Genomic DNA, 17,920 nt, shown 5'->3' on the forward strand with positions numbered 1-17,920 from the left:
ATATACTATATTTAACTCTTAAATTTGAGGATGATGCTCCTTTCTTTTGCTGGCCTGAACCGACTTGATCTCCCTAGACAAAATGCTTTGATCACCAATAATAAGGTGGTCTAAATTGCATTTAAGGTGATTTGAAATCGAGTCAAGAACAATTTGGGTTTAATTTAGGTCGGGTTAGTAACAAATCGGGTTGAATTTTTGGGTTGGGTAAGTAGTAGGTCTGGTAAAATTCGGGTCGGGTTTATAACAAGTCGGGTTGAATTTGGGTCAGGTAAATAACAAGTCGGGTTGATTTCGGGTCGGGTTTGTAACAGGTTGGGTTAAATTTGGGTCGGGTTAGGAACAGGTCAGGCTGAATTCAGGTCGGGTTAGTAACAAGTCTGGTTAAACTCGGGTTTTGACGGGTTAAAACGGGTCAGGGTCAATTTTGGTTCAAGTCGAGTTCAGTGCAAGTTAATTAGATTGGTCGTTGTAAACCGGTAAATTGGTCGTTTAACATCCAATTGGATGGTTCCACACACCCAATTGGACTCCCGTAGAATATTAAGGATCATGGTAAACATTTTGGCAATTTTTATTTCCAAAGAAAAAAAGTCAAAAAAAAATATTCCAAAATTGAAGGTAAATATCCACGCTTTTTTAGAAATTTTGGAGGATTCGGGGACCGGTGTCGAAAAACCTTGAAATGTTAGGGAATACATCTTGGGGTCCTATAATGACGTTTGGAACCATATATGATCATTATATATTGTCATAAATGTTTGTGGTAGGCTTGATTTAATGAAATCGGTGCAAGTTACAAACCGGTAAATAAGTCGTTTAAAGGCAAATTGGATGGTTGCACCCATGCAACTGGACTCCCGAAATGTATTAGGAACCATGGTAAACATTTCGGCAATATCCCCGTTTTTTGAGAAATTTTGGAGGTTTCGGGGACCAGTGTAGAAAAGTCTTGATATTTTAGGGGATACATCTCGGGGTCATATAATGTTGTTTGAAACCATATATGATCATTATATGTTGTCTTAAATGTTTGTAGTATGCTTTAGTTAATGAAATTCATGCAAGTTGTAAACCGGTAAATTGGTCGTTTAAAGGCAAATTGGATGGTTCCACCTACTCAATTAGACTCCCGGAGGATATTAGGGACCATGGTAAACATTTTGGCAATTTTTATTTTCGGGCTAAAAAAAGTTTAAAAAAAATTCCAAAATTGAAGACTAATATCCACATTTTTTGAGAAATTTTTTGAAGTTTCGGACCCGGTGTCGAAAGTCTTGAAATTTTAGGGGATACATCTCGGAGCCATATAATGTCGTTTGGAACCATATATGATCATTATTTGTTGTCATAAATGTTTGTGGTAAGCTTAAGTTAATGAAATCGGTGCAAGTTGTAAACCTGTAAATTGGTCGTTTAAAGGCAAATTGGATGGTTCCACCCCCCCAATGGGACTCCCGGACTGTATTAGAGATCATGGTAAACATTTCGACAATTTTTATTTTCGGGCAAAAAAAGTCAAAAATTACAAAATTGAATGCTAATATCCACGATTTTTGAGAAATTTTGGAGGATTCAGAGCCCGGTGTCGAAAAGTCTTGAAATTATAGGGGAAATATCTCGGGGTCATATAATGCCGTTTTGAGCCATTTATGATCATTATATGTTGCCATCAATGTTCGTGGTAGGCTTGATTTAATGAAATCGGTGCAAGTTGTAAACCGGTAAATTGGTCGTTTAAAGGCAAATTGGATGGTTCAACCCACCCAATTGGACTCCCGGAGAGTATAAGGGACCATGATAAAAATTTCGGCAATTTTTATTTTCGGGCGAAAAAAGTAAAAAAATCCCAAAATTGAAGGATCCATGTTTTTTGAGAAATTTTGGAGGTTTCGGGGCATGGTGTCGAAAAGCCTTGAGATTCTAGAGAATACATCTTGTGGTCATATAATGACGTTTAGAACCATATATGATCATTATATGTTGTCATAAATGTTCGTAATAGGCTTGATTTAATGAAATCAGTGCAAGTTATAAACCGGTAAGTAGGTCGTTTAAAGGTAAATTGGATGGTTGCACCCACCCAATTGGACTCCGAACATTTCAGCAATTATTATTTCCGGGCGAAAAAAGTCTAAAAAATCCAAAAATAAAGGCTAATATCCACGTTTTTTGAGAAATTTTGGAGGTTCGGGACCCGGTTTCGAAATGCCTCGAGATTCTAAGGAATACATCTTAAGGTCATATAATGTCGTTTGGAACCATATATGATCATTATTTGTTGTTATAAATGTTTGTGGTAAGCTTGAATTAATGAAATCGGTGCAAGTTGTAAACCGGTAAATTGGTCGTTTAAAGGCAAATTCGATGGTTCCACCCACCCAATTTGACTATCGGAAGGTATTAGGGACAATGGTAAACATTTTGACAAATTTTATTTTCAGGCGAAAAAAAAAAGCAAAAATTTCCAAAATTGAAGGTTAATGTCCCGCTTTTTGAGAAAATTTGGAGGTTTTGAGCCCCGGTGTCGAAAAGTCTTGAGATTTTGGGGAATACATTGGAGGTCATATAATTTTGTTTGGAACCATATATGATCATTATATATTGTCATAGATGTTCGTGGTAGGCTTGAGTTAATGAAATCGGTGCAAGTTGTAAACCGATAAATTGGTCGTTTAAAGACAAATTGGATGGTTCCACCTAGCCAATTGACTCCTGAAGGGTATTAGGGACCATGGTAAATAATTCGGGAATTTTTGTTTTTGAGCGAAAAAAAGTCAAAAAAGTTCCAAAATTGAAGGCTACGAATCCTAAGATCCACGTTTTTGAGAAATTTTGCAGATTTCGAGGGCCCGGTGTCGAAAAGCTTTTAAATTTTAGGGGATACATCTCGGGGTTATATAATGTCGTTTTGAACCATTTATGATCATTATATGTTGTCATAAATGTTCGTGGTAGGCTTGATTTAATGAAATCGGTGCAAGTTGAAAATCGACAAATTGGTTGTTTAAAGGAAAATTGGATTGTTCCGCCCACCCAGTTGGACTCTCGGGGGAGTATTAGGGACCATGGTAAACATTTTGGCAATTTTTAATTCTGGGCGAATAAAGTTCAAAAAATTTTAAAATTAAAGGTTAATATCCACGCTTTTTGACAAATTTTTGTAGTTTCGGGACCTCGTGTTGAAAAAGCTTGAGGTTTTACTCGGGGTCATATAATGTCGTTTGGAACCATATAAGATCATTATATGTTGTCATAAATGTTCGTGGTAGGCTTAAATCAATGAAATCGGTGCAAGTTGTAATTCGGTAAATTGGCCGTTTAAAGTCAAATTGGATGGTTCCACCCACCCAATTGGACTCCCACCGGGTATAAGGGACCATGGTAAAAATTTATGCAATTTTTATTTCCGGGTGAAAAAAGTCAATAAAAATTCCAAAATTGAAGACTAATATCCACGTTTTTTGAGAAATTTTGATGGTTTTGGGTAAAGCTGACAGTTCGGTAAACGGGTCGGGTTTGGTTCGGTAAGAGCGGGTCGGGTCAATTCAGATTAATTCCATAACTTATGCGGGTCGGGTTTGGGTTGGGTCATGCTTTAGTCGGGTTACGTCGGGTCATACTTCTTATCAGGATTGGGCCGGGTTACATTCGAGTCGGGTGAACAATAGGTCGGGTTTAATTCGGGTTTTCACGGGTTAAAACGGATTAGGGTAATTCTCGGGTTTGAGTCGGGTTCGGTTGAAGTCGATAATTTGTGAGTAATAATCAGGTCGGGTCATTCTTGGGTTTGAGTCGGGTTTAATTTAAGTTAATAATTTGTGAGTTATAATCAGGTCGGGTCATTCTCGGGTTTAAGTCGGGTTTGTAACAGGTTGGGTTAAATTCAGGTCGGGTTAGTAACAAGTCGGGTTTTGACGGGTTAAAACGGGTTTGGGTCAATTTCGGTTCAAGTCGAGTTCGGTACAGGTCAATAATTTACGGGTTACATTCGGGTCGGGTCATCTCCAGGTCAGTTCATATTTGGGTTCGGGTCTCACATACTCGGGTCAATTCGGGTCTAGAGTTTGTTTCAGGTTGGGTATGGATCACCATTTTTTCGGGTTCAAATGGGTCACTTAATAATCGGGTTTGAGTCGGTATTTCAGGTCGGGTCAATTTTTGACAGCTCTAATTGTAATCTCTAAAATAATGAATATAATTTGAGAAAAATAATATAAATATGTTATTTAAAATCCAGAAATTAATAAAGTTTAGATAGGCCATCCAGAAATTAAGATTATTATGCATTTATGCTAAATGATTAATTAGTTCGTTCCCTTTAATAAATCGGCAAAACCAAGTGCAATGGAAGACAATTGAAAAAAATCACCATTCTCTTGTGTCAAAGGAGATTGCGCAGAGAGAAACTATTGCCCCTTACCAGGTATAGGCCCCCTGTCCAATACCCTAATAAAAAAGTAATATTTGCAAATTAAAAAAAAAGATAAAATAAAATTGGGGGTAAAATGAAAAAGGGTTGGGTAAAAAAAAAGGAGGAGAGAGAAGTTACTTTCCCCCATTTAGTTGTTGCTCTTCCCGTGAAAAATCAGTCGATCGACGCCGGTGGTGTAGCTGAAGGTAGCTCAGAGAGGGGAATTTGGCTAGAACTTCCACCTAAATTTGGAAATCCACCTTAATCGGGGTAAATAGTTGGGTAAACCATTTCTCCATGAAAAAAACATTAGAGGATTAGATGGAGTTCTCAAAAATGGCATCATAATTAGTGGCTATTCACCCAAGATCTGGAGGAGATTCCAAATATGGTGGCTATTGATCGAAAATCTCGAGGGAAAGTTGAGCTCCCTTGTGGAACGAAATTAAGCGCAAAGCTCTGATCTATTTCCATGGAATTTGCCAGCGTTTGTAGATAATATACAAATCAGGTAGGATGATTATTCATCTAAGCTTTGGATGTTTGGGGTTGAAGTCGACGACGAAAATTATTTGGCAGTCATAACTATTATTGATTTTACATAGTTATTGTTAATTGTTATATTGTTATTTTTTATTAGTATACTGTTATTTTTATTAGTATACTGTTATTGGCTGATTAGTATAATTAAAAAGTTATTTTATTTATCTGTAAATCAGGGTTTATATGCTTTCTGTTTTTTTGGAAATTTCATGGGTTTGATTTAAATGTTATCGTTTTATAACTTGGTTTAGGTTAAGTTTGTACTGTTATTGTTAATTAATAAACTGTTATTGTTGATTGTATACTACTACTATTGATTTGTATACAGTTATTGGACATCCGATAGTGGTGGTGGTAAGGCGGTGCAATAATCTAACCATCATGTAATTGATGAAGAAGATGATGATGATGATAATGGTGTTTTCTTTGGTTTTGGTGGTGGTGTTAATGGAGGAAAGCGACAATGACAGATTGACAACACTGGCGGTATCTTTTCCAAAAGTATGAGAGAGAAACTACTTTTTATTATTGTCAACTCATGTGGTAACTATTAATGAAGTTTCTATCCAATATATGTTGAATGACAAATATACCCCCAGGTATTGGGCATGAGAGTCCCTACCTGGTAGTGGTCCATCATGCCTCATTGCGCAAACTTATTTTGACAAGCAGTAGGGTTATTATGTGCAGCACTTGCTTTATTACTAGCTGTCAAATAATCCCCACTTGTAAAAGCCGTTAAACCGTCTTGTAAATTCTTTTTAGCATTCGTATAAATCTCAGTACATGCCTTCAAGCCCTCTTTTGTCGACGGGTCGGTTTTTGGATCGTTGACAATGGTGTCAATTTTTGAAAGTATGGACGTGGTGTTGGATATGGCCATTTGTAACGCGATGGTTCCAAGTTGTGCAACGGTTGTGTTAGCACTCTTTGGATCCGACTCGAGTACTTTTACACAAGTGTGGTACTTGACATTTGCATCATAATGTATGATTTTTTCGCAACTATTTGAAATAACATTAGCAGCATTGATCAAAGAAAGAATGGTAAAAATTATAGTGAGGAAGAAAAATATTGGTAGCTTGGAAAATGGACTGTTGGAATGCATTTTTTTGAAATTTGCCAAGGAATATATGAAATGTGTATATTTATTTTATATTGTTTGATAGATTGGATCAGCAACATAGTCACATTACTTATATAGGTGGGTATGCGTACCTTTGTATGGATTGCAGACCTTTGCGGTCATAACTGGTAACTTACACTTTATTGACACCAAAGCATCAAATCAAGGTGGATATTTTTTATTTATGGCAACAAATTGTACAAGATACATGTTGCAAAAAGAAAATAAAAACCAAAACAAAACAAAAATCATATAAGATGGAAGTTAAAAAAACACACAAATCATACAGGATCACCGTAGAAGTTTTCTTGTTAAAAAAAAATCATACTAGGTTAAAAAAAATACACACACAAATCATACAAGATAGGAGTTAATTTTATCCGTATGGTAATATATCATCCTATAGAGTATGTATCCCCGCTGATATTATAAGTCATGAGTATTGATATTACTATTGTTGCTTGATTTCATAGGCAAGAAAGCCTAATATTTTTTTCACTGTGTTTAATAAAAAAAAACTAACAAATATGAAATTAAAAAATCACAGTGTTTTATATCACGAGTACTACATTCATTTATTTTTTGTTATATCCCGAATTTTGGCATTATTCACATATTTGACTCTAACCAGTGCCGGAGACTTATACATTAGTAGAAAAAAAAAACAATCATGTGAAATTTCCTTAGAATTGTTTAACTACATAAGTTCCAAATACGTAGTATCTTTTTAAAATTTTTTTTTTTATATTTATAGATGGCTAAAGAAATTTGTACTTCATCTTTATTTAGGGTGCTTACAAAAACATAAAGAGTACTCTCTATTTATCTACGGGAAAAATACAAAAAGGAAATATGTATTTTGATGAAGATTGTATAACATACCTTCCCTTTAAAAAAAATGTGTATAACATACCTCTAAACAGTTTGGGCTAAGTTAAGTTCATTTGCAAGCAAAGTCCCACATCGGAACAAAACAAGAAAACTAACTCTACGGAGCGATACATAAACATTTCTTCAATGACAGAGAACTCATACCTTTCTCGGCCTTTTGGCTAAGATCAAGTGTAGTATCTGTTCTTATCAGTTTAATATCTGATACGTGGGCCAATGGCCCACAACGATATTAAATTTATTTTTTAAGGGGGAAGTCCCATCACAGTAGCTTGCTACTGGGGTCTTCAAGCGTCGCCCATGCGTTGCACTATTGCACGGGCCTGGCGCATCCCACCAATCCTCAGTGAAATTTTTACAGTAAATAATGATCATAGTAATGATGCATTTGATTAGATTAGAATAATTGTTTAATTTACATTGTTTTGAGTACTTGAGCTTAGAGCATGTAATCCTATTACTTAGACAGTTAGACCTTATATTACATCTGAGCTTAATTACTGTGATTAGAGAGAGGCTTTGACCGCGACATAGTGACAATTGCCTTGTGAAGCAACGTTAAAACCATTTTGATCTAGAAAGAAGAAGCATTAAAACCATTTTGATCTAGAAAGAAGAAGCAAAATATTTTCGTTATGGTTTGCAGATAGATTTGAGTTTGAGATACGGAATGCTCATGGTTTGCACGATTTTGAGAGCTACTTTCTGTAAATTGGTGAGCAAACTTGTGTATACATGCAAAGGATTAGAGGAAATTAACATGAGCTAAGCTAGGAAGGACATGTGATTTCATATTTTGATTTAATGTGGGATTTTACCACTGTGCTGCATTATAGTCCAGACTGATTTTTATCATATGCTACAAAAATTGAAGCAAAGACAATTGAGATCACGACACTGGAAAGAACAATGTTTCCAGTACAATGTCTCATCTGCTCTGCCTTGCTTATTATGTTTTTTCGATGTTGCATTGTAAGTCATGTAACTTGGTATAATTAAGGAAATGGACAATCTACCACCAAACATGAAACAAATGGCTCATAGTAGTTGGCTCTCTATTGAAAGCAGGGATTTTGTAAGAAAGGCAGAATACATTACGTGGGTACACTTACATCAATGATGGAAGCTTGTACTCGGTTCCTTATGAACATGATGTTGTACGACTTGTTCCCGTTACCAGGTGAGATATAAGTTAAATGATATACGGAGTAGAACATAGCATATGAATGATGAAATTGACTAAGAATATGTATCCCACATCGAAATAAGAAGGCATAACTACCGGAAGCGAAAGATTAAAAAGAAAAGCAAAGCCACTGGATAATATACTTACCTGGACGGGGTCAATGGGCGATCAAGAAGGCCCATGGCCTAGGGTGATGGCCTCCATTGCACTTCGGAAGCGCATCAGCCTAAGATCTCCCCAACGGGGAGAGTCTACGTCATAATTTGTGATAGCTGGGGCCTGCGTTCGCGCGGCCCCTGTCTAATTCTACTCTTTAAATTTCATGGCTTAATGGTAAGAATTGCGCATTGATTATAGTCTTGGTAATGGTAATTAGTTGACTCGGCTTAGTTTAATTTTATTTTAATATGTTTACTATTTTTTTCTAGTTGGTAAGCTATTTTGGGGTGACTTAAAGTTTTATAAACTCACGTTGCAAGCTCGTTAGGCGTTGGACTGCATACGAAGCAACTACAGGTCTACATTGTTAATGAAATTCGCTGTTTGTTGACCTTCTAAGAACACTTAGGACGACATTGTTGGTAATTAAACTAAATTAATGGTAAAATAGAATTGGGATTTTTAATGTAGCATGTACTTTATTTGATCTTATTATTACTAATGAAAATACGAGTTTTTTTTTTGACAGGAAAAAAAAAAAGCGTTTAATTGTATGAAATACTTTCTCCGTTTTCTTTTACTTGCAACACACCTTTTAGGCACGCAATTTTAGGAGATGATTAGTGAGGGTAAACGAGCTATTTTATCAATATAATTTGTACACGAAGATTAGAATAGGGTTAAGTATCATTTGTAAAAATTATAATGAATAATTTATCCGTTTACATTACATAAACCCGACCTCAAAACACGTGCCACAATGCTGTGTTGCAAGTAAAAAAAACGGAGGAAGTATAAGATAACGCCAATAATTAATGTGAAGTGACAAAGATAATTATAGACAGCAAGAATTACTTCAACAAGGATCTCATTTTATAAGAATTCTTTTGAAAGTAATTCCATGGATACTACATTACAAATATCATGTTCAGTTTGAAAGAAAATATTTCCAATTTCCAATTCTAATTTCAGAGCAATACTATTTTTTATTCCAAAAACAATTAAAAAAGCGTGGACGGCAGGATTCGAACCTGCGCGGGCAAAGCCCACATGATTTCTAGTCATGCCCGATAACCACTCCGGCACGTCCACCTTATTTGTTATTTTGAAGTCAATTATTTTATTTATCCCTTTTTTTTTTATTCTCTGTTTATCAAGAAATAAATGTCGTTATTTTGGCCTTGTATGATCAAGGAAACTTCATTTTGATAGTAATTCAGAAATTCTGCTAGCTTCCAACAAGAAGAATACATTTGAATGCTCAAATATAATGAAATGAGGAAAGTTCATATGAAGTAAATTAGCCAAGTACAAGTAATTTTTTATGGGTCCATATATCTATACTTTTTTTTGATAAGATAAGATATAGCAAATTAACGTATATGGGAATATAGTGAAATGGGGTATCATATTTTTCATATTCAAATAATTCATATTTTCTGATGCCATCAATCTTTTTCTTATATTGTACAAGTATTTCATAGATTGAAATCCTATATTCCCTCATTGCCGTTCTTAGATTTGTTATTTTCACTTATTTTAGAGTTAATAGGTTCGAATAAAACTTATAAGAAAAGTTCATATAAGCTAGTGCAAAATATGAGTGAAAAAAATAAATCTTTTTAAATTTTTTTTGATGCCATCATTCTTTTTCTTATATTCTGTAAGTATTTTATAGATGAAATCCTATATTCCCTCGTTGGCTCATTGCTGTTCTTAGATTATGTTACTTCCACTTATTTTAGAGTTAATAGGTTCAGATAAAACATATAAGAAAAGTTGAAATGAGCTCAAGTATAAAATATGTGATTGGAAAAAAAAAAAGTTATTAAAATTTGTAATTTTTTTTTTTTTTTAAAGTTAAGATATAAGAAGTAGTTCATAAAATTGGCAAAAGTAAAAGTGTTACAAATAATTCACAACTGTTAAACATGTACTCCATTGAATACATACATAGTTTATTTAATTTATCATGGTAATTATTAATGATTTCAATTTTTTTGATTTTGATGATCAGAAGTTCCATGACTTAACTAAAATAAAGTACAGTTGTAAGCCAAACTTTGCAAGCCCAATTACCAGTATAATATGGCCTTCAACTATCGAAATGGGCTCCATACAAAGCTGATAACAATGTAACAAAGAGAATCCTAAAGGAAAAGAGTTAATTGAGTGGTCTCTAGGTTTCTATAAAGGGGTACTATACTAATTACTAGTATGATGTTATTAGCGTACTTAACAGTAATATTCCCCATCAAAGCTTACTTAACATACGACTTATTCGAAGCCCCTTTATCTTTTAACTCCCTTTTTCTTCCCGAAATATCAGACACAATCATCGTTGTATGATCAACACGTTAGGATAATTTCACTTTTAACCTTTAGTAAAAATGATTTATATTCTTGACTCTTTTTTAGAGATAACGGAGTTGTATATTCTCTACTCCATCCCACGTTAGGAATAAATCTTTGTACTAGTTTAATTTACGCATAATATTGTCATGATTTATATGGTTAGTAACATGATGCTTAATAATATACCAAGCAAGCTAATTATTTCTTTCAATACGTCAAGCATTAACGCCATCACCTTAACACGATTAACATGATTTGTGGACCCCTATATAAACGTGTCTTTCATATATAGCTTCAACTATAATTATAATTTAACTGTTACTTATTAAAACAGAATTTAATGGGTTCATAAACATGAATTTATTTCAGTCTGAAAATCACCAAAAGAGAGTTGGACATATTGACCAAATTGGTTGTGTTAATGGCCCCCTCCAAAAAAAAAAAAAGGGTAGAAATAGTGGGGCAAATAAAAGTATCAAAGACAAGTCGTAGATGGGTGTCACATTAATCGCGTACAATTTTCTTTAATTAGACAAAAAACTTTATAATTCACTTGGGGTAAAACTTAAAAGGAATATTGTTGTTAGTACTTTGATCGAGTATGAGCCAAGTTCAATCTGCTTTTTGGAAGGTAAATTGTAAGATAAAAATTTTATGTCCTAGATGTTGTCCCAATAACTTGAGTGTGAAGTCCGGTAATTTCTACATGAATAACAACCTTAAATTAAGATCAAATAATTCAATTGTCACCTCTGCGGCTCTGCCTATATGGCTAAACACGTTGCACATAAGTACAAGAACATAATTGTAAGATGAAAATTGGAATAGCGTCCACAAGATGTTATAGTGTGGTATAGTAGAGCCAACAGGCCCATCACACACCCAGTAAGCTAAAGAAATACAACATTGAAAATGGAAGGACAATTCCCATTTTTGCAGGTAAACAAAATTGGATAGACAACGCATTCATTGATTTCAATTTGGAATGGTATTAACTAGACATATTTTCATGACATTATATGGGAGGTAGCGTAACACATTTTATTTATTTGCTTGATCGCGAAACACATAATTATTTGTTTGTGAAAAGGGGCAATAATTATTAGAAAATTTGACAAGAATGATAAAAAATTTAGTCCTTAAAACAAAAATAATCTCTAGATTTAACATATTCAAGTTCATCACACTATCAAATAATTGAAACGATAGATAACAAGAATTCAATTATTAAACAAAGTTAATTTATTTAAGCTTATTTTGTCTTAAAACACAATAAGTTCAAATAAGATTAACAGAGCGGACCAGAGGCACGGACTTAAACGAAGCTCAAATAGAGTGTAATACTTTAATGATAACAACAAATTACCAACTACCCACCCAAAGAAGAAAAGGGCACAATATAGGAGTGCTAATTTATACAGTCAAAATTAGGTAATGTACATGTACAAACTTTTCCCTTTTAATTAATTCCATATAAGATAAGATTTAGAATAAATCTCTCTCTCACACACAAAAAAGGCAAGCATATAATAGCATGATCCCCATTTCCCTATTTAATATCCAACCTTTAGTTAGTTGAACCCCATAAACATCATGTGAAAATACTCACTTTATTGAGTAAAATCAACAAGGGTATTTTATATGGTTTTTATCATTTAATCAATCAATTTCATGTTCACGAAAACACAAAGAAAAACTAGGACCCATATAAACAGGGTCCAAGATATTTATGGGTCCCATTTTTCAAGTAGAATCTGAGGAAAAGAAAATTAAGGAGGAAAAAAAATAATAAAAAAATTTGATGATTAAAATAAGAATTTTCTTAAGTTACTATGATGATATTAATAACATTTGACATAACAAACACAGCAACAGCAACGTGAAATGAATTGCATAATTTGGGTGCTTTTGAAAAGAAAGGAGTTTATAAACAACTGATACAAGTAATTATTGATTCCAGCCAAGATTTCTGTAGCTCAATTTCGGATTTCATGTGTTTATGTTAAACGTGTGTTCGTTTCCTGACCAATGGTTATCCGACAACCGCGACAAGTTTAAATACGAGCAGTGTATAATGAACATGGCAATTTGAAAAGTCTGTTTAGTTATAAGTTTATAACATACCTTTCATAAATTGCAACCTTACCTTAATTGTAACATGTGATAATGAAGATCATCAATTCATCATAGCGACTGGAACTAGGCACTGCCGCACTGGCATATTGGCATTGTCGCGCTAGGGAGGTTTCCGTACTCTGTATGTTATTCCGTAGGTCATATGTTACCATTCGGAGAGGATCCTCTTCCGTAGCTCTAACATGGTCCAGTCAGTCGATTGAGAGACTGGACCATCTCTGCTAAGGGAGAGGATCTCATTGGTTACTGTCTGCGTGCATAACTACTGGAAAACACAAACATTTCTTTCCAAACTTTCAATAGGAATTGAACAATTTCAACAATTTAAAAAGGCAAAGGAGTGCTGAGAAAGGAAATATGATAAACTGATTATGAGATACAAAACTCATGAACTATTTAGGAAGATATTGAACTTACACAATTAATTCACCTTGCTAAAATACTTCAATATGACAAAATATGTATAACTATGAACAGAACAAAAACAAATTTGCGACGACTCTATTGCTGTCAATTGCTGTTATTCTACTTCTAATGGACATTTTTTGCACCACCTATTCCTCTTTAACTCGTCCTTGCTGCAAAATCAAAACCTCTGCAGAAGTCATCCAATGGATTCTTTTCCTCTACTTTACTATCCAATTACACCCTACTAATTAAGAGAAAACTACATGCTCCTATTCACCAGTTGATGGAGGAGCTTGCAAAGACTTTGAATCATGCGAAAACGCTGCCAACACCTTTTCCTTAGTCAGTGGTTCGGAACCCTGAGACTTTATAACAAAAGTATGAAACACGGTATCTGTACCTGCAGCAAGTTTTGAATCAACAACGTTGATCTCCGAGTCTTTGAATGCCCGGATAATTCTGGCCACAGGATGAGAATCCAGCGGACAGCTTACTTTTATCACGACCTCGTCATGCAAAGCCTGAAGTTCTACTTCAGGAGCTTGTCCTTGCACCTCTGCAACAGAGTTGGCTTCCGTACCAGATGTCTCTCTTGAAGTGCTGTTATGCTTCTCTCTTTCTGCTTCCATATCTTTAAGCTTTTTCTGCAACTCGGTGATATAAGAAATAGCATCTCCGAGCAACGAGGCTTTATCCATCTTGGATATGTTAGGGACAACAGCTCTCAATGCATAAAACCGCTGATTCAGTTTTTCCCTCCGTTGTCTTTCTGCCTCAACATGATTAAGTGGCTCTTCTCTGCCATTGGCCGGCTTGCGCCCTCTTTTACGAGGCTTTCTATCATCTGAAGGGCCTGATCTATCATCTCTACCAGACACTTCAGGGTCTGAATGCTCCGACTCAGCACTACCTGGCTGAGAAGCCACTGTAGGCCTAGAGGTTGCCCCTGTAAAATCGATTTCCATTTGGGCCGGCTTTTGCTGGTGAAACTGGTTAAGCCGGTACTCACTTCGTATGCCATTCACATACTCCTGAAGCCTCGTGTTCTGAGGGCTATAAAGCTCCGTCGCAGTCGCATGTTTTACACCAGGAATGTTAGCCCAATTCGTACATTGAACTGATTGAATACCGTTATTCCTGGGGCTTTGGCCTGTAAAAGAAAGCTTATTCCCATTGGCATAGCCATCCCAATGTCTATCTTCCATCCTTTTAACAGCAAGTTTCTCCCTGAAGGGAGGGCGAACTGTGGTATTTAGATTCTGCCCAAAAATTTTATGAACCCCATCTACACCACGATCAACAAGCCTTGCATTCGAAAAAGGACCAGATACTGGTGCAGGGGCAGTAGTAGGAACAGAAGCAGGAGGAGCAGATGCAGGGGCAGGAGCAGGAGGAGGAACAGACACGGGAAGAGGAGCAGGAGCAGGTGCAGGGGCAGAAGTAGGAGCAGACACAGGAGGAGGTAATGGAGAATTAAGAGGAACAGGATCTTCTTCCTCTATCTTATGGACAACCATAGGGAAAATCGAAGTTGGTTTAGGACGAACCACGGGAGCAGGAGGAGGTGAAAATGCATACTTCAACGCCTTGAGTACATTGTGGTTCTCACCAATCGCCCTTACTGACCCCAATTCCACAACACCAGACTCAGTAGGAATCAAGATAACAGTCTGAATCCCAGCAGACTTAGCCAGAAACGACCGAACACAATAATCAGATTTGGCCCTCAACAAATCCGACTCCCACACATGCTTCCCGGAAGCAAAACAACTCCCCGGTCCTCCTTCGCCTCGAGGAAACGAGAAGTACATGGACACCAAAAAGAACATCTCCATATCAGTAACCCTATCCAACCTACAAGCCAAGTTATCATCATCAGAGCCTCCAAACAATGTGTTCAACTTCTGAAGTACCCTTTTCCTAATCTTCTGGTGAGATTCATCCTCAAGCCGAAAATTCAATAACCGGGTAGCTTCCGATTCTTCCCCTTCCCTCGGCTCCCTACAATAACCATCCCCCCAGCTCAGAACCACCTCCCCCGATTTCGCCCTCGAAATTTGCCAGAAAAACCCATAATTCCAACTAAAATTAGAGGCATTTGGCCTCTCAACAAGATCAGATAACTTATTCTGGATATTCTCATTGTTCTCAAGACTCACCAAAGAAGTCTCAGCCGTAAATGGACTTGATATCAGGTAATCAAAAGCTCGAGTACCCAATATAGAGGCGATCATTGCTTTATCTTCTTCATTCCACACTACCCCTCCTCCCATACCCAGTTCAATATTTCTCATTTCTTTAATTTAATCCCTAATTTTATTATCCCCTTTTAATTTTACTAAAACCCCAATTCAAATCTCCAACAGCAAAGTCAAAAACCCTAAATTACAAACAAATGCCCACCACTTCATTTCTACCCCTTTAATATTTCTATATATAGTACAAACAAATCCGTCAAAATTCAATTAACAAAGTACCCACTTATTCTCAGATCTTATAGATTTCCTTTTTCAAATTACCCAGAAATAGTCAATCAAACATCAATGATACAACAACAAAAAAAGATGAAAACTTCAAAAAAAAGTACAATATTTCAAAAATAGATGAATACAAACCAGGCAGCTTGAGAGAAGATTTAGAGAGAGAAAATGAGTTTCTGGGCAGCACACCCAACAGTGGAGGATTCCAAATACAGCAAAAGCTCAGAAATTAAATTGAGATTTTCCCCAGAAAATGACAACAATCTCTCAAATTTGAGAAGAATTTATTGAAGAGAAGAAGCTTTATTTGTTTAATTTTTTTAGGAAAGAAAAAAAAAAACACTTAGATTGAGAAATGAGGGTGGGAGGAGAGAGAGACGAAGGGGGCGATATTAGAGAGCTCTCTTTTCTCTCTCTGTCTTTCTTCACTTTCTCTCTCTTTCTAAACTTACCAATCTCGTGCCACTAACTATAGTTCCTATTTCTATGGTTAACATGCTAACTATGGTTTATTTTGGGATGCTGTTTTTTTTTTTTTTTTTTTTTTTTTATGGGATAGATTTGTTGTTGTACTTCGAGGTAAAGTTTATTGTTTATTACAGTACGGATTAGTAGAGTACATAACTCTTTTCCTTTTGGAATGATTGACAGTATATTTAGTACGTAGCTTGATTTTGATCAGCATATATGTCAATGCATAATTGTAACCAATAATATTTGTTATTATGTATTATTAAAAAGTATAAAAGCTTGATCTAATGAAACTAATCCAAAAATATATTACATGACAATATATGTCATAAATAAATTGATAAAAAAAAAAGAAGTCATAATAAACATATAAATAGTGCAAAAGTCAAAGTGTTGTAATTATTACAACAAAAGAGGGAGTACTATTTAAAAATACACATTACATTAGTAAAATATTATAAAAAGTTGATACAATTAATACGGAATACTAATTTAATAGCACTTTACCTAATATAATTAAAACTCGTGATATATGGTTAAAGTTAATAGATATTACATAAAGTCAAATCGTATCTATTATTTTGAAACGGAAGTGATAGTTGTCAAATAAATAAGAAGTTGCACATCTTAATTTCCACTTTCACAAAATGGAGAAAGTTACCTGTCTAAATTCAGTGTTTTTAATTTGTAAAACTCCCTGTAAGAATCGTAACCTACTATGCATTTTAAATATGAGTATTAAATGATTGGAAGTACTCCACTGCCTAGGATACATACCACATCACTTCACAATGAGATGTAATAACAATTTAACACACTAAACATGTTTTAAATTTTTATGCAACCCAACACATCAGTATTCTTTTCTAAACAACTTACATCTCATGCTTTGCATGATTTAACAACCACTAGTAGTTGCCTTGTACTTATGTGATTATTAGTCAGCCATTAATCATGTTTTTTTTTTCATTCAATGGAAAATTCAATTAAGCATACACAATAAGGTCGTATTGAAACTGCCAAATCTTAACACCCTTGCTAATTGTTGTTACAGCACAAAATATTTTACCATCTTATATTAGTAATCCGTACTAAATAATTAGTGCTATAAATAAATTGAATAAGTTAAAAAAAAAAAATACTAATGTTAGTTTGTAAAACAATGTTGACTGACAAAACCCTTATTGATTATCAACAGTGACGCGGGCCCGCGGCTGGGCGAGTGGACAATGTGAAATTAAGTAAATAGTGTGTGTGGGTTGGATGTTATTTGTCTAACTATAGAAAGTGGGGTTTTCCTAAATTAGGAATGCATAGGTATAAACTTCTCCACGTCGATCAAATCCTGCCTCTAAATTCAATCTACTACGGAGTATATATGGAACTCAAACCCATTTGCCCCTTTATAAAAATTATACATACATGTGAAATACGGAGTACTATTATATTCTAGTGTTAAATGCAGAACTCGTTAGAGTAACCTTTTATTGTACAATCAGTCACACAATATTTTTATTATATGTTTATAGGAGGAGTTTAAGAAAAGAAAATTTTAAAAGGTTGTAACATATACATGGTATCATCGATTGTACAGTGAATAATTAATTATCTGGTAGCAAATTCTCTGTTGTATTGCAATTTAACAGTAAAATTTCAATAAAATATACTACTGATAATTGATAACATACTAAGGGCCTGAATTTCCTTCTCTTATTAAATATTCATTTCAATTCAGTTCAGTTCAGTTCAGC

The 17,920-nt window shown here is 35.0% G+C and overlaps 1 protein-coding gene and 1 non-coding gene across 2 annotated transcripts; both read right to left on the reverse strand.

Annotated features, from left to right (window-relative positions):
- Nucleotides 1–9,329: 9,329 nt before the first annotated feature.
- TRNAS-AGA lies at nucleotides 9,330–9,411 on the reverse strand. The gene has a single exon. It is a non-coding gene; the product is annotated as a tRNA-Ser (tRNA).
- Nucleotides 9,412–13,217: 3,806 nt separating this feature from the next.
- On the reverse strand, nucleotides 13,218–16,209 carry LOC110714617 (transcription factor bHLH13-like). Its single transcript, XM_021893163.1, has one exon. The coding sequence runs from the start codon at nucleotides 15,510–15,512 to the stop codon at nucleotides 13,488–13,490; it is 2,025 nt and encodes a 674-aa protein (XP_021748855.1). The 5' UTR covers nucleotides 15,513–16,209; the 3' UTR covers nucleotides 13,218–13,487.
- Between the last annotated feature and the right edge of the window lie 1,711 nt (nucleotides 16,210–17,920).

Source organism: Chenopodium quinoa, unplaced genomic scaffold (assembly GCF_001683475.1).
Source record: "Chenopodium quinoa cultivar QQ74 unplaced genomic scaffold, ASM168347v1, whole genome shotgun sequence".
Taxonomy (NCBI): Eukaryota; Viridiplantae; Streptophyta; class Magnoliopsida; order Caryophyllales; family Amaranthaceae; genus Chenopodium; species Chenopodium quinoa.

What these genes read in the sequence shown, in the direction of transcription:
- LOC110714617 (XM_021893163.1), bottom strand. Translation starts at nt 15,512, where the DNA reads ATGAGAAATATTGAACTGGGTATGGGAGGAGGGGTAGTGTGGAATGAA.